We start from the raw sequence: 25,190 nt of genomic DNA, 5'->3' as shown, positions 1-25,190 counted from the left end.
TAACTTCCCAGTTTCTTCCCTAAACGCATCCCAAACCCTAAACTTACTTCAAAACCCTGGCAACCCACAGCAATTGCTACCTGCCTTTTGAGGTTCCAGTGATGTGTCACTGTTCAGGGACTTCAACACAGGCAGTGAAACAAGTCAGGAAAATGAAAAGAATATTCCTGACGAGAGAAGAAATGTGAAGAGTAAAGCCCACAGCTATCTGTCCTCAGATGTCCACGAAGACTTCTCCTGAGCCACCAGCCACCACACTTGTCTTGGCAGGACCCACCTTGGCTCGGGGAGTTCACTTCCCTTGGGCTCCTTCAAGTTTCTGCAGCCAGAGCAACTTTTTTCACGTTAACACTATAGGAACCTTTATTAGTCTTGTGCCTTTTTTTGCCATCCCATAGCTGTAGGGAAGGGTGGTTTATCCCCTGGCCCTGGTTGATCTCCTGACCTGCTGCTGAAATCCCTCTCCATGGCTGTCTTCCAGACAGAGGGGCAGAGAAGAAACTGTTTTTTCTGTGATGTCCTGGGAAGCGGAGCTGCAAACCGCAGGGCAATTTTGCAGATTCCACTAGAGACCATTTCAGAGAAGTCACTGGGTTTGATGATGCTGATTTACACAGCGGTGCAGCTTCCCCTCACCGTGGGAATTGCCGCGTGGCGTTCCCTGGCCTGCACGATGCCGGAGGTCAGGCTGCTGATCAGAGTGGTCCCATCTGGCCTGAAAAATCTATAAATTCAGATCTGGATGAAATTGGGCAATTTTGGATTTGGATAAGCATTCATGAATTTAAATGAATAAATAATAATATAATAATAAATCATTCATCTCGCTGTCTAGCGTGCGAGTCCCCTCAAAGACCTGCAGTTCAGACGCAGCCAAAGTTTGACTACCTCTGCAATTAGAGCCAATGAATTTCAAATGAGGGGGAAGGAGGGGTAAAAAAACCAGGAGAAATTAAATATTGGGTGGGACCATTTATCCAAAGTGACTTCTCCCCCCCTGCAGGCCACACAAGGACTGGATGATAACAAACTCATCCCACTGCTGGCTCAGGGTAGTGGCACTGGTGAAAGCTTCCATCTCCCAGTACTTATAATCACAGCAAGCAAGACCCATAAATCCAGCTAGTTCCAGATCTGCTATGCCAATAGAAAGCTGACTCGCTGGGCTAGGCTCAAGACTCCCTGATTCAAGTACATTTCCTCTTGGTTGGTTATTATGGAAAAAAGCTTTGGGATAGAGCTATTCTGTCCTGATTTTCCCTGGTAAGTTTCATAGCTATGCTATGCTTTGCTCAGAGTCAGGCTCTTTCCCACAAGCCAGAGGTAAATTCATGGGCAGTCACTATGGTGGAGAGGAGGCAAGTGGGATACACCTCTGATGGATAACCTGCACACCTGATCTCTCTCACCCAGAGCCGTTTCCTCATTCCTACTGACAGGCCTTCGCCAGCCACACTCAATAGGCCAAATGCCCAGCACTGTTTTATCCTCCTTCTCCTCACCCCTTTGACTGTTATATCCCCTTGAACCATCCCCAAACCAATCCTGTCCTGATTCTCCCTCTGCCCTCCCCAAACCTTCGTGTTTAATCTTCTCTCTAAACCAGCTCTTGCAGCTTTCCCCAGTTTAGCCTCCTCCACTCATTTCATTAACATGCTGTTTACTTCTGCTTGTAGATCATTAGCAGCAATATTAAACAACTGGCAGCTTGCCCAGGAGGCTGTGATCTCTGGGGTTGATGACTTGTTTTATTTTCCCTCCCTGAGAGAGCAGCAAAAGCACCAGAGATGGGCGGACATGGAAAGGTTTGAGCCACAACTAGAGATGAGAGAGGCAGCTTTCTTGCCTTTCCTAGTAAATCTCCCACTCTGCTTTGCCTTTAAACTCCCCACTCAGGTCCTTCTCTCATGGGCATGCTTCTGACACTTTTATGTGGACCTTTTGCTTGAAATAAGCCTTTGGCACCCTTCCTCCCCTTAAAATCCCTTGGTTTGAAACCAGCAAGTCCACATCTAGGGCTGAATTTTGGGTCAAGCTCTTTTCAGGCCCCTTGTATCACAAATTCCTTCTCTTTTCTGGCTGAAAGCTGAGCCAACAAACTTATTGACTAATATCTGCGTAAGATCTCACTTGCTCTGGCACGAGGATTCGAATCCTTCCAGAAGAATTCACCTCTACAACTCAGACTCTTGAGGTTCTCATACCCTTCACTCAGAAAATTGCTCTAAGGAACTTTTCAGAGATGGGAAAAGTTTACGGTCCACTCAGGAACTCAGAAAATCTTTTCAGTAACCCAGACTGTGTATAAAATGAGCCCAGGCAATCTGTGGGGCAAGGAGGAAGCTCAGACAAGGGCAAAGGGGCTTTGGTGCCTTGCAACAGCTATTCTGTAGCGAACAGAGCAGAGAACTGGCTGGAAATTTTCATTAAATATTCATTCTTTTTCCCCTAATATGATTTTTTTTTTTTCTGTCAGGAAAAGCTGAAGGGAAGGAAGAGTGAAAGGAAATTGGCCCATTCAAAATCTTCCAATATCTGGCAAGAATGTCAACAGAAAAGTCACTTAAAAATTCTAATCCAGACAATTTTGACTCATCTCTAATCATATTTCCAGTGCCTCCACACTGGCCCCTTGGGCTGCTGGCCATCTTCTCTTTAGACACCTAGACTCTAAGTATTATCTGCTTAGGACTTGCAGGGACCTGCTCTTGAACCCATTCAGGCCCTGTTATCACTGTGAGAATTTCAAATGCTAGTACAGAACCATCTTCAGAATATGCTCCTTCTTTGCTCTTTCTTTCCAGATGAGGCTGTTGCCAGCCATCATCACAAAAGGGCTGGAAAATTATCTCTAGATTCCTCACACAAGACACATTTACACCAGTTTGTTTCTGCTCTAACATTGCCTTAAGAGATTTTCTCATCCACTCTGCTCACAGGAGTCCTTCTGGGGAACCACTGGATCCCCTCTTGGCCCCCAGTTAGCTGGGTTAAGGAAACCAAACTCCTTAGATCGTCTCTACCTGAAGTAACATGACTCTCTTTATAGCTCTCCTTGTAGCAGATCCTGCCATTAGGAATTGACATAGTGAATTGGAATAAAAAGCCTCTTTTCTGTTCAAGTAACTCCCTCCTCCTGATGCACTGCTATTTCAGACAGGCTTGGAAGTGTTTTGCACTCAAAGGCCTTCCATCAAAGGCCACTCACGTGGGGCACAGACTATTTTGTGGTTTTTCTGGGATTACTTATGATTTTACACTTTCCCCACCTTGCTGCCTGCCTTCCCAACACCTTCGTGGCCAAAGGCATCACATACTATTCCAGATGTGTGCTCCTGTGTCCCTCACTCTGTGGACACAGACTGCTGTGTCCCCACTTTCAGGAGTTTACAGCTGAAATGCATGACAGAAGCTGAATTTGCTCTTCACCCACAGGCACCTAATGTCCCCACGTGGCCATTTGTCTCTGCTTCCCTGCCCAGTTGTAGTCATATTACTCCCAAGCCAAACATCAAGCTGTAATTCTCTGCTTGTCTTTCCAGCCTCCCCAGATCTTTTTGTTTTACTTCCACTGTCCAAACCAGCCCCTCTGGCTCCTCCCAGTTTAGCTTTACTCACACGTTTCATTAACGTGCTGTTTATTTCCAGTTCTAGATGATTAGCGAAGACATTAAACGACTGGCAGCCTGCCCAGAGAGGCCATTACCTTTGGGGTTGATGACTTGTTTTATGTGTCTCTCAGAGAGCAGCAGAGATGGGCAGGTCTGGAAGGTGCTGAGCTGCAGGGGGAAGATCCAGCGGAAGATACACATCTCCGCATGTTCGCATTTTCAGTGCCTCTGTGCTTTTCCCCCACCACCATTTTGAGCCACCACGTGCCCTGGGAAAGCCCCAGGTGGGAGCACTTTTAAGCGGGGGTGAGAGGACATGAAGAATAGAGCTGGGAGAGGACACGACTCTTCACCAGGGATTTTTCTGCTCCCCAAAACTGGGGGAAAACAAGGGCAGCAAATAAACAAAAGCATACAGGACATCCTTTGGCAATGCCACAGAGTGCCCTCATCACCTGTAAGAGATGGGGAACGATGTGACAGCGTGATGTTTGTAAACTCATTTAAACGCCACATTTCAGAGCGTGTTTTAGCTCTGACTGAAGTGAAAATAGTTCTTTAGAGAAAATACCAACCAAGAACCAACGTCTTCCCAAAAACTGGAGAGCTGGGTAAAATCCCCTCATAGACCCTCTTCATGAGTCCAAGTTTCAGCAGGGCCAAAAGCTGTCCTGAACATATTGTGGAGGGGATGGGTCCTAGGACAACCCTGAGAGCTGACACCCTGACAAGCTGCTCCCAGGTCACTTCCGCGGCAGGAAAGACACTTTCTCCTGGAAGAGATCCCCTTGCCAAAGCAGCGCTCATCACTGAAAACCCTCCAGAAGGCAACTTACAGCTAGGCAACCCATTTTCTGATGGTCACTTTAGCAGATTCAGTGGTCTTTGGAGACCCTCAGCCTTCCAAATTAGTCTGGACAGTCACTGGAGTGTCTCAGCAATGATTTTGCTCAGCAGCTCTGACTAAAGCAGTGGTTCCAGACCAGAGCCCTTCCACCCACAAGAAGTCACATTTCCACCAGCCAGGCTGCCTTCAGTGTGAGGAAGATGCTGGTCACCCTTACAGAAAAGGACTCTTTTTTGGGGCTTTTAAAAATACAGATCTTACCTGCTTTTTACACTCCTTTAAAGAACAAGATGCAAAGCGATCTCTTCCCCAATGAACAAAATCACTGAATTGAGAAAGGAAATGTACCAGGTGGCTCCTACTCTTTCCCACCTTTAAAAAAAAAAAAAAAAGAAGAAGAAAAGAAAGTAAGAAAAAAGGCTTTGAGCCGTTCTTCAAAGGCTGTCTGATTTGCTTTGAATAATATAAAATGATGATGGAGGGAAAAAAGAGAATATTAAACTCAAGGCTGTAAAAGCTCTGTGCTCAGGCTCAGCCGCTGAAAAAGATCCACGTACACTCTTCATGAAATAACCACAATGATCCCTTCTTGTCTCTGTAACAGCTGGGGGATCAGGAGCAATGCAAAGCTGGGTCCAAACACAGAATGAATAACAAAAGCTGGGGTATATCTTCCCTGGAAATGTTTCTGCTCCTGGATACATCCAAATGCCCCACACCTCGCTGTGGGTTTCTGCACCAGCCTGCCCTGTGTGCACCTTTCCTGGGTCAGAGCTCCCAGAGACAGGAGGCCAGATGCAGAGAAGTGAGAAAGGAAGGACACACAGAAAGAGGGGGAGAAATGAACGAAAAAGTATTTTCTTCTGAGCTCCCCTGAGAAAATTAGTGTGAAGCTGGAAGGAGCTGATTGCTGTCAAGGCCTGCCAGAGCCCAGATAGCCAGCTGCAGTCCCCAGGCACAAATGTGATAATAGCCAACAAGCTAAAATCATTAACAGTAACGAATGCCTCTGGAAAGACCCCAACACCTAGGAGGAAAAACCAGTGACAGGAGAGGGAGAAAAAAAAATTAAAAGGGAGCAATTGTAATTTCCTCTCAGCATTTCTGCACTCTGTTTTCCATAACCCTCTGATCCCAATAAAGACTGCCTCACCTAGCTTATGGCTCAGTCTGACTTTCCCCAGCTGGACTCCAATGAGCATTTCTTCTCTCTTTATTTGCTGGTGGGAGAGCAGGGGGAATGAAGGTGAGGGAGGAGAGGGAAATACCTGGTGAAAACAGCCATCACCTTTAGTTGGCTCTTACGGGTGTTAACTGCTTAAAAAAGGGGTTCTTGTAGCTCTTGACTGGAAGAGCCAACCCTACATGAAAAACATCTGGGTTGTCCCCACAGCTCATGGCATGTAACTCAGAGGGAGGGGAAAAAACTAGTTTCTACAGCAGATCTTTAAAATTGCCAATGAAACACTGCAGTGCTCTGTTCTGGGACCAGTCCGGATTCACTCCTTCAGCAACGACTTGGAGGATGCATGAGACTTTGCAGGTGATGCCACAATTAGGGAACTACTCTGAGCTAGGCTGTGACAAGAGAGGTTTGGGATGGATATAAGGAAAAGCTTCTTCCCCATGAAGACAGCTGAGCATAGGAAAAGGCTGCTCAGACACCCTGACCATCTCAGAGCCAACATCATCTCCACTCCTGGAGGTTTACAAGATCTAACAGGATAAAGCCCTGAGCAACCTGGTCCAATCTCACAGCTGACCCTGCTTTTAAGAGGGTAAAGTAGACACCTCCCAGGGTCCCTTCCAACCTGAATCATCCTGTGATCCAAATCAGATGCTGGTGCCTCTCCTCTCTGGTGACAAAGCCAGCTTCACCACACTTGCTCCTTCAGGACATCTCTGTCTACTCCAACATCCTAATGCTCCTGGCCATGGCTCTTTCCTCCTGAGGAATTTTTTCTGTGACGACCAGAACTGAGAAGCAGACCATAATGAATCTGTGTGCTCCTCCTGCTCTGTGTCAAATGAAACATCTTCAGCTAAGCCCCTTAAATCTCTGGCAATTCATGTCCCAATCTGCCAAACCTCCAAAAATTTCTTTTTGCTTCCCAACTCCCTACCCTTTTCAGGCCTTCTCTTTTCTCTACCTTATCTCGAAGCAAATTCCACGCAAGAGGCCTTTGGTCAATCAACTGCTTCTACAAGGAAAAGAAAATAACATCAACTTTTAAAAGTAAAAGCAACAGGCTTCGGCTCCAGTTTCATTAGGGAGAACATTTTAGGACAAGAGGGCATGTGCCAGGGGAGGTTTAGGTTGATTATTAGGAAAGAAATTTTTACAGAGAGAGTAATCAGACGCTGGAATGGGCTGCCCGGGAAGGTGGTGGATTCACCGTCCCTGGAAGGTTTTTAAGGTGAGACTGGATGTGGCATCAGTGCCATGGTCTGGTAACCACGGCAGGGTTGGATCAAGGGTTGGACTTGATGATCTCGGAGGTCTTTTCCAACCTGGTCAATTCTGTGATTTATCTGGCACTGAGGCACAGGATTTCATGCTTTATCTTGGTACAGTCCTGTGTACCAAGCAGGTGTGTCCCATCCAGGGGTGGATGTGCCTGGGAAGGGTCAGAGGGAAAATTATGACTCTGCTCCTGAAGCACATGACCCAGAGCGCACACTGCACAAGGCATGGCTAATACTAGAGGGAGGGCAGTACATCCACCTGAAAAATCTCCAGTATAACTCAAGGCTACATTTACTATGTCTTTGGAGTCATTTGCCTTTTTGCAAAAAATTCTCTGCAAAGCCGTGGCTGACATTCAGGAAAGAGCAACGAAGTGGAGCACCAGCAGCTTTTTGCACCAGCCAGTGAGCCCATTGCTAAGCTGCTTTGTGCAGAAGTTGTAGAAATCACATCCCATGCTGACGCTCACCTTCTTGGGGAGCTGGCAGGGAGGACTGTGTTCCCTTCCAGAGATTGTCAGGGCTCAGAGAAGCATTTAGCAAAGCCACACTGAACCTGTTCGGATGCAGCTGGAGTTTGTAAAATAGGGAACTCTTCTTCCAAAATTAATTCCTGGCTTTGGATTCGCCTGATGTAAAGAGTTTAATTTTCCAGCTCAGAAAACTCTGTGCTGTTCCTTTAGTGAAGGGATAGGAGGGTCCGCAGCCTCTCTGCCCAGGACCTGTAAGAACACCAATTCCTGGGCTGTTCCTGGGAGGTTTCCTCCTGCAGCATATCTTCCCCACAGGATATCCTCAAATGTCCTTCAGTCCCAGGCTCAGTCTTGTGCTAGGAGAACATTGTACCAGTTCAGCAGGAATGACCAAGGGACAGCCTGGGTGACCCACAGGCCTCCTGTGAAAGCAGGCAATGACCTGAGGGGTCTGTTCAAGCTCCCCTCCGGACCTGATAAATGACCTTTAGCACATCACACTGTCCTTAGCACCCCCACCTCCTCAAAGAACTTGTCAGTGCAGCACATCCTACCCAGGGATTTCAGAGACCCTGCCAGACCCCACAATCCACACAGCTCTCCAGTGATCTTGGCACACTCCACCTTGGGAATTCCAGTTCTCCAAAGGACCACAAAGGCTGGCCCAGACCTCTTCTTGGCATTTTCCAGAAGGAGCTTAGGTAGTTCTTCTGCAAAGTACCCCATCTGGTGTCTCACATTGCCTTCTGGGTTTTTAATCAAGTTGCATTCAAGTGGGTTTTTGGGTGGCATGATGTTTTGTGTAATCTGAACTTTACATTAAGGCCCACTGGCAGGTTCATGACATGGGTGGATCTTGAGCTCTGAGCTACAGGATGCTCCTCAGACATCCCACATGCACTCAGGAATTTAACAGCTTTGTTTGGACATTAGGAAAATCCTATGTCAATACACACTGGCATGATGCTTGAAGGAACAGTTTCATGAGCTTCCCTACTCTCACTACACCCTGAACACCTCTGCTGCAGAAAAGCAAGTTGGCCAGTTCTCCTCTTAAACAGAAGTGTCCATGGATATTTTACAGAGTGTCTCCAAGGCGCTGAGAGTCAATCACATGTCAGATCCCCAGCTGGAAGAAAACAGAAAGGAGGGAAAGAAAACGATAAAAGTAAACAGAAAACTTCTCATATTCTGAAATGGGAACTGAAAGGTGAAAAACCCCCTCACCAGCGACTCCATTCAGAAATCTTGGCAGAGTTTCAGACATCAGACTTCACAGCCAAGTTACTGATGGCAGAATAAGAAACTGTCAGAAATGTACATAGTGCACACATTACCTTGGTATCTAATTAGCTAAATGAGTCTGAGTCTTTACTCAAAAGTAAACTTTTCCCAGTGTACACAAAAGCTGATTAAACTTTAACCTCCTCCCCCCCATAGATCAACAAAGAAGAGACGCCCAATCAAAGTTATATGGGACAAAACTTGGTCAGACAGCAAATGTTTTGGAGCTCTCATCTCTAGTTTATCTTCTCTGTTGAAATTTTCCATTCTTGATGAAAGACTTGCAATTTTGGGTTTTTTTTTTAAAGAGCATGTCTTTTGCTAAGCCTGTAAAAGCTCCATGGCATCACTGGACTCTGAACAGACCAAGAATGATTGTCTCATTTTATAGAGCAGCCTGCTTCTTACATACCACCTGTGCCCTCACAAAACAGCTGGGAAGGCAGATATTTTCACTATGGTCACACCCAGTCTCAACATCTCAGGGCTTGTCTACACTAGGTCGCTCAGTCTGAATTAAATATATGTAAAAAGGACTGGTCACATCACACCAGCAGCTCCTTGGGCACTTTCATTTGATGTCAAAGAGGTCTCTCATCTCTTTTGGTTAATTAAAGGGGTCTTACTTCAACTTATCTTAATTCTCAGTGTTGAAACAGAGTCCTGATGCAGTTTAATTAATCCCCTTTAAAAATGAATTTGAGTTAATTATCCCATGGGTCTCAAAGCAGAGAGGTGCCCAGAAATCACCACGCGGCTGAATGTTCAGCATGAGATGAAACTCTTTCAGGGTGAGCTACTAAACCCTACCTGAAGATTTCATTTTCCTTATTATTGGAGATTGGAGGAAATATTTTAATTCAGGAAGCAATTATGGGCAGTGATGCCGTACCCATTGTTTGATCATAAGCTTGATGATGAAGGTCACAGCTCAAGTGGTAGAACGATATTCCCACATGCCACATAAGTTTATAACTGTAACAAACATTGAAAAAAGCTTTGAAGTGTGATCATAAAAGCAAAAACAAGACCTCAAATGTATTAGTATTTTTCCAAATCGCACATTTTTCATACTTGTGTTTGGCAGTATAACATCCAACAGCATCTGCAAAACACTAAGTACTATTTGAACGGACCAAATGCTTAGGAGGGGAGCCAGAAAAATGTTCACAGCAAAATTTACCAGCCCTTAAATTTAATTACAAGTCCAGAACTAAAACTGTGTTCAATGAAAAATTCACTGTGGTGAGTGCAGTAGAGATGGACCTGGGCCAAAAGGGAGCAAAGAAGCAAACCTAGACCTCAGGAGCCTGGACATTGTTTTGAACTTCACAACTGTGAAACAGGACTGAAAGACCTGGACCTGACCACCATTCAGTTGGGAGAACTCAAAACCTCTGTCAGTTACCCTGGGTGGCCAAATGGCATTTTCAGAGCCAAAGAGCCCAGGTGCCCTGCCTGCACCACCTCACTCCCACAGGTGCCACCTCCAGCTCCAATGGGGATTGCCAGGGACACTGCAAATTTGAAATTCAGCAGCACCACATGCACAGAGTGGGCAGACAAGTGAGATCTGGCATGTACCAACAAATCCACATGAGAAACTTTTTTGAAGCAGTCCTTGCCAACAAAAATCTGGCTTTTCCTGGCTCTTTCTTTTTCCATCTCTCCAGTACCTGCCCACCTCCCACCTCATGGCCAAATCCACCAGCCCTTCATTGACTTTCAGGAGAAAACTCCTTTATTTCTCTTATTCCCAGTGTCTCTGTTCAGGGTAGTTCAAATAAGAAAATGAAAAACCAGAGGCAGCCCCTCTGCCCATGGCAGCTGCTGAGCCTCAGCTGTGGATAACACTGGGAGCTGCGTCACGTGCAGTCCTGTGGTGCAGAAACTGTCCAGCAGGATAGATGGTCTTGTAGCTTCACAAGACTGTCTACATTTATTAAGTGAAATCACTGCCTGTTTTCTGCAGCATTAAAAGTGAGCTGGAGTACAATATATTTATCGATTGCTACTAAACACACCCTGGGCCTCCCTCCAGCTTCCTCTCTTCTGTTTATCCAAGCAGAGCTCAAAGCACACAGAGACACCTGCATCCCCTGGATGGGCTGTCCCCTGTCCATGGAACAGGGGACACAAAATTGCTGTCCAAACTTCTGTGGTTAATCTCTCAGCAGTGGTGGACTTACACGGGGGAGTTGAAGTCATCAGGCAGGAGAGGGAGAGACAAGCTGGCGATGGAACTGCTGGGCAGGCAGGACACAGCTCCTGGAACTGGAGAGGAGGAGACAATGGGTGTTGGACCCCTGGGATTAAAAGGAGAAACACAAACGAGGAGGAACCAGCACAGAGGCTGATGCAGGTATCTCTACAGCATATTTCTGGGCTAGATATCAGGTGCAAGAGTCCTGCAGCAGGAACAAAAGCCGGAAAGAAAACACTGCACTGCACAGGGTGGAGAGGGCAGAGCAGAGAAGCCCAGGTTCAGGCACAGCCCATAAGGCAGTGAATCCCACTTTGTTACTGCTCCTTGACACCCTGGGGACCCAAGGCAGAGAAACGAGTCCCAGGATTTATCCCCCTTTTCCAATTAGCCTCATTTCCCCTCCTCCTCTCCCTCCGCCCTGCTGGAATCAATCCTCGTCCTGGCATTTTAAAGGGCAATGTGCACGTTTTATGGCTGTCCCCTATAAAACCATTCTACATGATAACACATCCAGCCCTTTATTAGGGACGTTTGGCAAGTTTATTGGCCAGACATTTTTCTGCACTGACAGATGAGGTCCTGCCATCACTTCTGTGAGCACGAGAGGCCCTCTCTTGTCCCCTCCTCCCCTCTCCTGAGCTGTCCAACCTCATGAAGCCAGCAGCCCACAGGCATCCTCAGTGCACTACCAGCACCCTCCCTGGGCAGCTGAAGTCCTCAGTGTCCTACATCTCACCTGCAGCCAGAAGGAGCAGCAGCAGGGCCACCCCATTTCCCCAGAAAACTAGCACCATTTAACTACCCTCTGCTACTGCCACCTCCACCAAAGACTCATTAACCCTTTATAGCCAGGGAAATGCTCTTGTCTCCATACACAGGCATCTGGGGGGGCTGATTTCCACATTAAGGCCGGACAGCTGCTCTCTTCTCTACAGCGAGGCTGTGCCTTGGGGAGCTGGAAGGACTTTTGTATCTCCTGTGGGGTAACCATTCTTGTTAGATAGCAGGAAATACCCACTATAGCAGAAGCAATCCTTCCTGAAAGTCAGTGTGGTTTCAGAGCCAACGGGAGCACCACAGACATGGTGTTTGTTCTCAGACAACTACAAGAGAAGTGTAGGGAACAGAACAAAGGTCTCTGTGTAACCTTTGTCGACCTCACCAAGGCTTTTGATACTGTGAGCAGAAAAGGTCTGTGGCAGATTTTGGAACGTTTAGGTTGTCCCCCCAAGTTCCTTAAAATGATCATCTCACTCCATGAGGATCAGCACGGCCAAGTCAGATATGGCAACACACTTTCTGAGCCCTTTTTAATTAAGAATGGTGTGAAACAAGGCTGCGTTCTTGCTCCTACCCTATTCACAGTCTTCTTTAGTATGATGCTCCAAAGGGCCACAGCAGATCTCAATGATCAGGACGGTATCTACATTCGATATCATACTGATGGAAGCCTATTCAATCTAAGGGGACTGAAGGCCCACACCAAGACCTCAAACCATCTTGTCCGGGAGCTGCTCTATGCTGATGACGCCGCCCTTGTTGCCCACACAGAAGCAGCCCTGCAGCGTTTAACATCCTGCTTTGCAGATGCTGCTGAGCTCTTTGGGCTGGAAGTCAGCTTAAAGAAGACAGAGGTTCTCCATCAACCTGCACCCCAGGAAGTCCCCCGTCATCCCCACATCACCATTGGCCAATCAGAGTTCAAATCAGTCCAACAGTTTAATTACCTAGGCAGCCTCATCTCCTCGGATGGTGAGACTGATGGAGAGATAGACAACAGGTTGGCAAACGCATACAGTGCTTTTGGAAAACTCCACAAAAGAGTATGGCGTAATAAACACTTGAAAAGTACCAAGATCAGAGTTTACAGAGCCATAGTGTTGTTTACTCTCTTGTATGGTTCCGAGTCATGGGTCATCTACCGCCACCACCTGCGTCTCCTAGAACGCTTCCATCAACGCTGCCTCCGTTCAATCTTAAACATCCACTGGTCAGATTATGTGACCAATACATCTGTTCTAGAGCAAGCAGCAGTCACAATTATAGAGGCCATGTTGATGAGAACACAGCTGCGCTGGGCAGGGCACGTCTCCAGGATGAAGGACCACCGCCTCCCTAAGATCCTGCTCTATGGTGAACTTGCCACTGGCTGCCGCATGAGAGGAGCCCCGAAGAAAAGATACAAGGACTCCCTGAAACAACATCTCAGCCTTGGCCATATTGATCATCATAACTGGTCTACTCTGGCCTCAAATTGGGAGGCCTGGAGACACACCATCTATAACGCAGCTGTCTCCTTTGAGAACACACGCAGGATCACTCTCGAGGACAAAAGGCAACGCAGAAAGAACCGTGTTTTGCAGAATACACCATCTAAGGAATCTTTCTGCTGTGCCTTTTGCAATCGGATATGTCTGTCTCGTATTGGCCTCATAAGTCACCAACGTGCCTGTAACAAATGTGGATAGAGCCTTCCCAAATCTTCGTTCGCGAAGCCCAGCCATGACATGATGAGATAGCAGGAAACCAACTGGCCTTTGCCCTTTTGGGCACCATGATGCTTTGCCCTACTCAACCCTGATCCTAAGATCACCACAAACATAAGACCTCGTTCCTGCAGCACTCTGGAAGTGGGCTGGGACACAGGGGTTCAGCAGATGTTACATGGGGCAGAGGAGCTCTGCTTCCCAAGAAAGCCACAACTGCACTGCCAAAGTGGATTTGTCTCAGACCTCGGCTGACACCACCCAGCCTGACCCTGTGACAGCCCACAGGGGCCCCCGTGAAGCTGGGAGGACTTGATGTAAAGCCAGCTGCAAGTTTTATGGTGAGTGTTCGCAGTTGTCTGTGTGTGTAACGGTGAGCAGGAGGGTCAGCAGGGGTTTAATGGGGGGTCAAGGATTAAGAACAGAGACCAAAATTTATCAGAGTGCTCACCTGATGCCTCCTCGTGGCACTTCAGGGCCACTGGCCACCGCTGAGGGGTCTGCTCCCCACCACCATCATAGCCAGGGCAGACAAGCTCCCTGGGAAAAGGCTATGGCAGGTTTCCCAGGTGAGGAAGAGGAGGAAGACCCCAGGCTGGGAAGCAAACCTCTGGCTGAAGTCCTGCTCCAGTTTGGGTCACCCTCCCAGGTCACTGCAGATGGTCCTTGTCACTGTTCAGGTGAAGGCATGCTGCACATTCAAATGGAAGGAAAGACAAGACCGTGTTGTGGTTCCCACCCTGCACAGGGAGCTTCCCACCTGGCTGTTGGTTTCACTCGCTGATCTTGACCCGTTGTTGCTGTTTAAGTCTCAGCAGTGCCACCAGGAGCACTGGTGGTCTCCCTGCACCTTCCAGCCCCCTGCTCCATGTTCGTTCACATGTCACATTTCTAGGCTGTGTTATTCTTAAGTGCTGTAAATCTCTCACTATTATTCTCCCACTTGATATAGTGAGCTGTGTCATTTTGAAAGGAAATACAGAACAGTATATTAAAGAAATCATGGATCTCCTCATTCATGTTTAAAACAAATTTATTACAATGTAAGAAACCCTGAATAGCATGAATTTATTATAATGATTTAAGGCTCCTGGCACTTGAGTTAAAAATGTCTCTCAATAAATAACTTTCCCTTGAAAACACAGCAAATTAATATAGTTTACCATTTCCAAAGTTATATAAATCCAAGAGGCTTAAATCAACAGCACGCTGGATAAGATTACTATTGCTCAGCCAGAGACTGGTATTGCAGCTCAGAAGGATGGAAAGAGTAGTGAAAAAATGGATGGAATGGATCGCTTTTTCTTTTTTTTTGGCCACCTTTCTCTCCCTTCCACCACCCTAGGCTATGTCTGTTCTGTGAAAGTCAGACTAATGTGAAACGGATGACAGCAGCTGTGGCCTTTGCACACAGGTATCATTAAAACAGAGCGGCTACTCCACCACCAGACTCAACAAGCACCGCTCTGATATTTCCCCAAAGTGCCTCAAACAAACACAGCCCCATTGCTTTCGGTAGCTGTGTTTTAATTTGACTGCAAGCCAGGAACTGGGATGTCTCCAGCTTGGCTGCTTCCAGCTCTGCTGCAGTCTCTCAAGTCCAGAGCAAACCTGAGGCTCTAAAAAACTGCTTGAACACTGACCCTGGCCCAGGTGCAGGAATACCCATGGGTGAGGCTGCCTGTCCCTCAGGGCTGGATCCCACTGCACTGGGGCAGCAGGAAGGGAAGCGAAACCCCACACGTGGCTGCAGCCGTCAGTGGGACCGGCAGGTTTCTGTCTGGCACAGAACTTGCTCCAAGAGCTGTCAGTGGAGCTCAGCAGCTGTTGGGGACAACAGCCTGTGCACATCTGTGTGTCTTGGAGAGCAGAGGTTTTGCTCAGCTGCGTGCACAGATGGGTGCCAGCTTATAGAGAAAAATGCTCACATTTGCTCCCTCCCCAGGGACCTTCCTACTGCACAGGCCACCCTGTGGGCAGCAGGAAAAGCTCAGCATCATCAGCTGAACAACCAGGGAGCCCTTCCCAATCAGCCCTGCTCTCTGCAAGGTCTTCTATGGCTTTTTATTTTATGAAGGTCTAATTTTTTTCCCTTTGCTGTCATCATGTCAATTTTTTCCCACAACATGGCTGATGACTACTTTTTTAAACAGAGGACAGTACCAGTGACATTCTGACATTGCCAATACAGCCAGAGTACACCCACCTGAGCTTTTCAACATGGGAAGTTAGGGCTGTTAAGAGTCAGATTGACAGCCTTGGTAAATTCAGATCCTCCCTATAGCAGGCAACAAGGAGTTATTAGAAACAGACAAGGCTTTCAGGTCACCCAGTCCATCTCCCACCCCACCTTTTAATTGTCTCTCTCACCCATGCTATAAATATCTGACTTTTCTCATCTTGTTTCCTCATTATGTCAATTCTAGCAGTCCCTGATCATTTTTATTACTCCTCACTGAAATCTCTCCAATCTGCCAGTAAACTCTCTGGTAATGAGATCCCTGTGCTAAAGGCACTAGTTCAAATAGAGGGGCACCAGCTCCACTGACAAGGAGCCATTTACTCTGCAATTCAGAGATGTCATCGCCTCCGCACCTGCAGCTCAAAGTCTTCTTGTCTGTTTTTACTGCTTCGTGCTTTGTTCACTTGTCCCCTTCTGAGAGTTTGTGTTGTCTGGGTCTCGCCCATCCCATCAACCATGTGTCTGTCAGACTGTTTTCAAGGTGTCTGAGTTCACAGGTGCTGCACCCACACGTTTATGCTCCATCCCAAATTGAATCCTACAATCTTTTTCTTTCTGCCTGGTATTTCTACTTCACATGATTCCTTCGTCTTCAACTCTTCTAAATTTAGCAGGGTCTCCTGGTTTCAGTTAACAGAATTTCTGCTTCAAGAAATAGGGCCATGATCTGAAGTGCAACCAGACCAGGTACCCACCCCAACACCTCCAAAAAAGGCTCCTGAAAGTGCCAAAATGGAAATGCTGTGCAGAATGAGGCCACGCTGTCACCATTTCACATCAGCTGGAACTGGGCATTCTGCTCTAGTGTAAACCCTTCAAGATGCATAAATGATAGAGAAAGTTCAGAAACAGGCACCCCAAATCACCCAGGAGCTGGAAAGCAGACATTAGGACACAAGGCGTAAAGGATGCCATCTCAGCAAAGAGAAGGCTGGACCAGGAGTTTATCACTCCCTTTGGGTTACTCACTGTCTGACAACACGGGAACTTTGCAATCCTGCTCCCAAAGGCACAACAAAGTCCAGCAGCTGTAAATTCAAGGTAGATAACCCCAGCCTCAAAATAAGGCAGTTTCGCAGCAGGAAGAATAATTGAATGCTGGAAGATTTTAACGGGGTGCTTTTAAAATTTCAATGCAACTTCCTCGCAGTCAACCCTAACTTGAGAAAGAACCAGCTTTTGTGTCTGTGAATTCATCTTGTCCTTTCCTTCCTTATCAGGTTTAGCAGAGGAGAGGAGTTCCCACATTGTCCTTAATGCTCACGATATTCAACACTCTGTGTTTGGATAACTGCTTTAATCTAATCCATGCTTCAAGGTTTCAAGGTAGTTGCCAGTAAGCAACCAGGAAAGATAACTTTTTCCAGCTTTTCACTCTCCTCTTGTCTGCGGAGAGGAGACCAGAAAGAAAGAACTTACACTCCCAGACATGCCATGAGTGAAAAGTTATTTTTCACGTACTCAGGATGACTCCCAAATTAAGGAAACTAAGACGTTATGGCTGTCACTGCAGCTCATGGATTAGTTTGTCTGCTGGGACCATCTGCGCATCTCTCACCTCACATATGTTAGGGCCTCACCAGTCAGTGACATCTGAGTTTCTCCAGCTTAGCTTCCCAGTGCCTGGAATGACCCCTTCAACCCTCAAAATACATGAAGTCTGAGAGCTTCAGCTTCTGTTCCGTGGCAATGACTGGCCTACACGCTTCTGCTCTTACAGTTTTCATTTCACAGACAAACTGTTGGTGGATACATCCAACATGTTATACTATGGGCCCTAATATAAGTCAGAGCCCCTCTGAGATCTGGTGGTAAAACACACTTCACCAAGAGAACTTGCTGTAGAGGGAGGCAAAGTGGCTCCCCCAGAGCTGGGAAACAAAGCCAATTCCCCCACATCCCCACCGCTGTGCTGCAGTTGGGGTGCTGTACCACCCCCTGTGAACTGTGGAGTCATCAAGCACCAAAACTGACCAGGCCAGGTTCTTGCTCTTTTTTAGCTGAATTCTGCTTCCAAACACCAAGGATCACCAAGAAATCTCTGCTACACAGCCATGCTAAAGATGCTTAAGGTAGTTGTCTCTCATCTACATGGAGTCACAATACTGTAAAACATTGATTGTCATTGTGAGCAGATAAGCCTTCAAGTGATGCAGGGAGTGGAGCACATACAGATCACAAGAGGCAGTTTCCAGAGGAAAGCCACCCAGTCAGAGCTGACTTCACTGCTTCTGCTGGTTTAAATCACCTCATTCAATATTCTGTGTTGTCTTATGTAGCATGCAGTTATGTAAATTTATAAATCATACACTAATTAGCACACAATTTCATAAATTTAGTAACAGTGAAAAAGGAGGTTTCTAACTAACCAGGCTGTGCTCTCTCCCCCACAGATAGTGCAAATTCAAACACAGCCTGGAGGTTGTATTTCAGAAAATCTCTGCTGCAACTTTTAGAGTTTAACCCCAGGCTCACGGGCACTTTCAAGCGATATCTCAGGCTCAATTTCTCTGAAGTGCAGCTAAGCCCTTTCCTCTTCTTCCTTAACACCAAACTTCCACAGATCATTGGATCACTGCAAATTTTGTTTTGTTTATTTCTCCCTTATTCAGATTCTTGCTACATTAAGTCTTACATTCTTCTGTCATCTAAGTCACCATACCTTGCTGGCAATTAAATTCAGTCCATGCCCTGGGTTATACGCTGGTTCTGCACTACTGCCCTCCTCGTGCTCTGGCCTCCTTGTCCAGATACTCTAAAGGGGAGCAACTAAGTTAGGTCAAGGTCATTTTTCCTTCTTTCCCTCATTTGCCAAGTATCCCTTGGACAGTGGCTCCCCAATGCAGGAACATGATCTAGAAAAGGGGTGTGGAGTCATAAACCTCTAAGGGAACCTGTGCTTGAAGACATTTCTCACTCCAAGACATAAACACACAATTCTCCTTCATCTGCTTACTATAGTTTAACAACACAGCCCCACCCTCTGGCTCACCTCCACTTCACCTACACCTTTAGTCATCCTTTGGTACAGTTCTCTGCCTTGCATCTTTATCCTTGTTTGCCTTCACCTCATTCTTTCTTTCTTACTCTTTAATTCCACCTTTTTGTCCAAAGCATGGTGCTGGCTCTCCCATTCTCTTCTCTTTTGTATTTTGAGACCTCTCCCCTACTTCTTGCTGCAAAAGAGGTCTTGCTTCTTCTCATAGCAAGAGTGGTGTCCTGGAGAGGAAGAGGAGGCTTAAAATGAGCTCCTCATGTATCTTAGCAAACTGGAGACTCACAGCATACATGATGTGATGATGTGGGAAGTGGAACAAATTGTCAACGGCAGTATTGATGTCTGAGCGGGACAAAAATAAGAAGATAAGCCAAATAAAAGTCTAGAAGGATAAATGAAACTCCCAGATAATTTATTAGATTAAGACCTCACATACATATATAAATATGTACTCAGGATGGGATTCAACAGCAAGACTGGAGAGGCTAGACATGAAAAAGGTGTGATTACTACAGGTCCATGGTGTGCAAGGTGCACAAAAGCAGTAACTACACAAACAGACATCAAGTGTGTGTACGAACAGCTGAGGAAGAACAAAAATTGAAGGCCTGGGTGGGAGCCTTAGAAAAGCCACGTCACTCCACAAAGCCTCACATAAAACACATCCAGATGTGTAGCTGGAGAATATTCACTGGGGACACTCTGGACAAACAGTCCATGGCTGGACTAACTTGGCAGCTCCCAAGGAGCTTAAACTTAAAAGGACACTGTCAAGTGATTGCTTTTGCTAGCTTAATTTTTGCATTTCCTCTACTGTTTTAGCAGATGGAAAACAATTCCCCTCCCAGTCCCAACTACTGATTTTGTCCTTTCCTATTTGACAATCATTGATTTTTTTTTTCTAAGGCTATAAATGTTTTAATAACTTCAACTTTGTAGTGCCTCATGGCAAAATATCTTTGCTTGCACTGACTGCTAAACACTATTCCTAATGTACTGCTGATAACTAGAGCAAGAGCCAGCATTATAAAAAATGATTTTCCACAGGGTCTATGAAATTAATAGGTTTTGTTTCTTTGTTCACATCTCACAGAGAATTAAAGCATACAGGTCTTCAGCCATCAGACATTTTAACCATCTTTATTCTAGAAACCTTTGCTTCATGAAGATATGCCTCCCGTATAGCTCTGACTGATGGACAGCACCTTAAGCATAGAGCCCACAAACCTGACAATGTCCTTTCAAAAAGAGCTACAACCAAAATACAGATTCAAGTCAAAAATCACCTTCAGAACTACAAATTCTTATGGACAAAATGGATCATAAGGAATCCTAAAGTAGCTAAATATTGGCACCCACAAAAGAACCAAAGAAGAGAATGCTCCCACGTAGTGTTCTCGACTGGGTACACAAAGGCACCTTTCAAGAAATAGACATGTATTTTTTGCTGTTTCGAAAGGTCAGTTAGCACTTATTAGAAAAGGCAATTAAAGTTTCAGTCAAACTGGAAAAGAGAAGCAATTGGACTGAAATCAGAGAACTGTTTCTTTATAAATGCCAAACCTTAACGAAAAAAAAACACTAACAAAACTAAAAAACTCCATAAAGAAACCCCAAACTTTAAGATTTATGTGACAGTCATTTCTTCATGGTTATCCCCAGTTTTCCTGCTGGTCTTTGTACATTTTTCTCTTCTTTCTCCTCCTTTTTCCTGCCCTTTTCAAGGGCTGGCTGACTACTCAGCCAGCAGAATGAGAAAACTTATTTCCCCACTCGCTATACTCGGGTCAGGGCACTGAATACATCTTTGGGGCTCTTAGCACAAACCTGTGCCTTCACAGGCTCAGGGAGTAGAACAAGCGGGACACTCAACAGCAGATGGACATATTCCAAAGAACTGTAATATGTAACTAAAAGCAGGACAGACCACACAGGGGCTTTCTACAGTAGTAATTTTCTGGTCCAGCAATGCTGCTTCCCTCCTTTAAACTCCTCCAAGCAGCTTTTAAGATTCAGTTGGGATGCACAAAAACGGTATCACCTAATTTGTGATTAAGAACTGGGCCTGAGCGAAGCAGCCCAGAGTAACCTGAGGTTCTTCTTCCCCTTCATCCTCCTTTTGTTTCGTTGCCATGAGAGCACAGTGCTGCCAGGGGCAGGTACACCAATGCTCTCATTGTGCTCCCAAGCCTTGTGAGCTCCTTGCAGAGCACCAAACATTGCACAGGAGTCAGGGTGAGGGAGGCAGGCAGCAGCCATACCCCAAGGATCAGCACAGCAACTCCCTGCCATTAAGATAAGCAGGGTTGCCTAAAGAGACCATCTGAAAAGCGGTACTGGCCCACGAAGTGGAGTTTGGGAGCAAATGGCCTAGAACTTGCCCGCACTGGCTCAATTCTACCTTTCCCTCGCTGCAATTTTACTGTGCAAAATGAGTATTTTAGCCTCATATTTCTAGGAACACATGCCGGTGGCTACTGTTACAATAAAATATGAACACTGCATTGTGGAGAAAATGACCATTAATCCTGTAATCTGCAGTCATTTTTACCAATTCGGCACATTTCTTTAAATAACCAAGTACATGCAGTAGATGGAAGTGCATTTAAATAAACTGAAATAGATACAGCATGAATAATTAAAGCCGGCAGGAAAATGTGCTTCGCGAGCCGCTAGTGGAAATAATTACTGATTTGTCTTATTTACAATGGAGCCTGGATACAGGATCAAAATAGTGCAAGTTAGTGAAAATGTCTTAAGACTGCTCTTATACTACAACTACTATGTATTTCATCTTGAAAAGTACACCAAATAGGTTTTGGACCTCTACAACGTCTGACTCTGTTTTGCTTTTTCAGGGTTAGGTTACCAAGCACATAAACTCTGTCAAATAGCACTGATTTAAAGAGAAATATAATTCAAACGGGTGCCTAGTACATCAACCTGTAACATCAACTATTAACATTATCAGACACTGTAGAGTTGAGCTTACGATATATCCCCTAAAAACTCAGTGTGTTAAATATCAGAATGTTGAAGAAAAAAGTAGATCATAAAAATCAGTGAAAAAGTAATAAAGTGCTTGTACCTTTATAATATGCCAGGTTTTAAACAGACTTGTTTAATTAGAAAATAATCTACTTCGAACATGCTGGTTCTGGAATGTTAGGCAGTTCTTGCAAACTGCTTTAGAGCCAAAAAATCGATAATGAAATATACTTCCGATATGAGGCTGGCAAAACTGTGACTTCAATCTATTAGAAAATGTTGTAGATTAAAAAAAATTCTATTTTAAATTGATTACTTGGCACATGAAAGGTTTAGAGAAAAAAGCTAACGCTTTTGGATTGGCCTACCCCAACAATATACTTGCATCATGATTACTAAATCCAAAATGAAACTGGATGATAATTAGCTATGCTTTAGAAGAGGGAAAACAAGCAGTTGTCACTCAAATAGTTTAAAATTTGGCTGTAGACCAATGAGTTGTATCAAATGAAGAAAATCTCCTCGAGGAGCCGGCTCTCCTCCATCTCCTCTGCTCTGCTCCTGGAGCTGCCAGGGCTCTGGTACCACGATGATGACAGCCTGCGGCTCGCACGACGAGGCGTGTGCATTTTGTTCCTGTCATCAGGTTCTCTGCAGAGGTGTCCCGGGGCAGATATCGGACTCATCGCTTCAACCAGGTCCAGAAGACAGGCTTCGTACCTACAGAGTCACACCAAGAAAACAGAGCTCCATTAAGATCACAGCACCATGCAGGAATTGAATCCAGTCTTCCTGCCTCCATAAATCAGACTAGACCTGCATTTGTCTGATGGGGGCCACCAGCACAGAACGAATTTTGCTGTATGGGCTCCTGTCAGTAAGGACGGCACAGAGGTAGTGGAAAATAGGTGAGCAAACCATGGGTGCTCAGGTTATTTTAAGCTGTTTCATCAGCTTTTCCATTTGAGGTGTGCAATGTCTTAGTCGCACTCTGGAGACTGAACACAGACCTCAGAGATATGACAGCCAAACACAGAGAGTAGGTAAAAGGCAGACCCACACCAGTAATGGTAAAGCAACATGCTGCACCTTTTTTTTGAATAGACCTCTACACTTGATTTAGTTTCCCAGGGATTTGAAAACAGCAGGAGACTTTATTACTATTGCCACAAACTGCATGTGCTTCCTGTAAATCTCTGTGTACTATATGGAGTCTGTCTGGTGGAAGCACTGAAGGAATAGGATCTAAGCAAGGTAATACAAAGACACCCAGAGAAAAGGCAAAGGTGTAAGCATTACTCAGGCTGTCCTTTAAGTGGGAGTACAGATGTGGGGGAAGGTTGCAAGCCAGTGTTATCTGCTAACGCACACTGAATAATGGCAGTTACTTCAGACAGAGACTTCCTATTAATATTCACACGAGACAAGACCTGATCTAAATACCAGCACAGGATTGATCATTACAATATATTTCCTCCTGTCCAATTTTAAATGTCTTAAACAATACCATTTCCACTGCTTCCCCAGGGAGGCTGTTCTCTGGTGCTATCTAAGTGATAACTAAGAGTGATATCCAAGAGATAGCACTCCAGAGTTTTACCCAAAAGTCTCCTTTGTTCCATCCTGTTGTTAGCACTAATCTGCCTGATGTTCCCAACCCTGAAGTAACTCACACATTCAAAGACTATCAGGCACAGAACATTATTCACAGCACCCAACTGAAAGCTGGTGCTGTGGATTGGATCCATAGGGTCCTTCTCTTGGAAGCAAGAGAGTTAATTCATAGCATGAGAAAACACCTCAATCTGTTCCCTGCTTTGAGAAAATCCCCTGTTTCTCCTTTCATGACAGTAGGAACGTAGAAAGACTAAGCAAATAATACAGCTGGGGTAGGTCTGTCAACTCAGATGGGATGAAAAATTCTTAAGAACATTCACAACAGTTTATTGATGTGAAAGATTAGCAGTGGCCAAAGTATATCCCAAAGGCAGACAGACCCCCACTCATGCAGCAGCAGCAGGCAAAAGGTTTTCCTTCCCTAAACTAGCCATGCCATGCAAAACACTCTTCATTTTCTCCAGCAGCGGGTGCTATGTCCCATCTGTCCTCAGAAAACTGTCACAGAATCACTTAGGCTGGAAAAGACTTCTAAGATCATCGAGTCCAATCTGTGACCGATCACTGCCCTGTCAACCAGACCACGGCACTCTGTGCCATGTGCAGCAGTTTCCTGAATGCCACCAGGGATGGTGACTCCACCACAGGCTCCCTGGGTAGCCTGTTCCAATTCCTGACATGACAGATGCTCATCCACAACCAGGTAACTCGCTGTTATGTCTGAGACACAGAACTACTTCCTTGGCTCAAAGGAGTTAACAGTGGTACTCATGGCTTTATACCAGTGTTAATGGTGACCACTGAAGTTATTCTATAAATGTTTTTATTTCCTTCCATTTTTAATGTTTCTAACACAGACCGGCTTGACATTACTGCCTCACAGGGCTCTCTCCTCTGTTTGATTATAGATTGTTTTATTTTCCTTCAAATGTACTAGCTTGCATGTCACTCAATCAAAAACCCAATCTGCAAATTTCTTTTTCACATTTAAAGCTATGTGTCTTTCTGTTATCTCTCTGTTTAAATCACCCCTAATAGCAAAAAATTAGTAACTCAAACCAAAAAAAAACCCCAGCTTTTCTTTCAAATGGACCTTGTAAGAGGCTAACCCTAAGCAAACATGATGTCTTTCCGTTACCCCAGCCAAAAAGTTCAGAAGGACATGGGAGTTTTGGGTAGTCAAACGAGACCATTTTAGAGGGGTCTGTAAGTTTGTGTTAGCATTCAGAAATACCCTTTAAAAACCGAAGCTTCTTAAAGATATCTCCAACGTAAAATGGAATAAGCTGCACTGATAGTGAGAACTAGCACACAGATATATGAGACTTTTTACACAAAGTTTTGGACTAGACTCTGTATAGATACAGACATATGCTTTGAACCCCCAAAGAAACCCAGTTAACACATAGGCTGGTTTCATTAGCCACACCTAAAAGTTCCTTTTAGATTAATCTAGTCTAGCATACAAATGCTTATCTCCTCTGACGGCAGTGCTATCATAAAATTTCAATTTCTCCAGCAGCCACATTCAATCACAGATTAGGCAGGGGGAAACCAAACCAGCCAGCACGTTTATAGCAAACGTGCAGGCCCTAGATTTCAGCAGTACCTTCGAGTTCATTTCTTCTGCAGGTTTATCTAAGTTTTACAGCATTTCTGCTATCAGGAAGGCTAAATGATTTGGCAGATTACAAGTGCAGCAAATAGCAAAGATTATTTAAAAGACCAGGTGTTGTAAATCAGTCTATTTGACACCACAGTTATATATGCAATAAAGTGAATGAACTCTGCTAACAGAGCACTATCTGATAAAGAGAATGCTCCTTGCAGGTATTTAGTGTTTAATCCCAGGATAATGGTTTGCCCTGGTTTGTCTAGGCAACATCAGACAGCATCTGGCTGGAGGCAACAGAGTAGACCTAGAATGGTTTGAAGCTTGCAAAGACAATTTTCTCACCTTTTTTTTTGTATC

General features: G+C 45.3%; 1 protein-coding gene across 4 annotated transcripts in view; it reads right to left on the bottom strand.

Annotated features, from left to right (window-relative positions):
- Nucleotides 1–19,004: 19,004 nt before the first annotated feature.
- Nucleotides 19,005–25,190, bottom strand: part of KIAA1328 (KIAA1328 ortholog) — a 172,200-nt gene continuing 166,014 nt past the window's right edge. For all 4 annotated transcript variants that reach the window (XM_017819087.1, XM_017819088.1, XM_017819089.1 and 1 more), the window contains one exon: nt 19,005–22,321. In XM_017819087.1, coding sequence (XP_017674576.1) covers nt 22,105–22,321 — 217 coding nt within the window. In that variant the 3' untranslated portion in view covers nt 19,005–22,104. The remainder of the gene's footprint in view (nt 22,322–25,190) is intronic.

Source organism: Lepidothrix coronata, unplaced genomic scaffold (assembly GCF_001604755.1).
Source record: "Lepidothrix coronata isolate B3197 unplaced genomic scaffold, Lepidothrix_coronata-1.0 Scaffold72, whole genome shotgun sequence".
NCBI lineage: Eukaryota > Metazoa > Chordata > Aves > Passeriformes > Pipridae > Lepidothrix > Lepidothrix coronata.
This window is presented reverse-complemented; position numbering and strand designations above follow the sequence as displayed.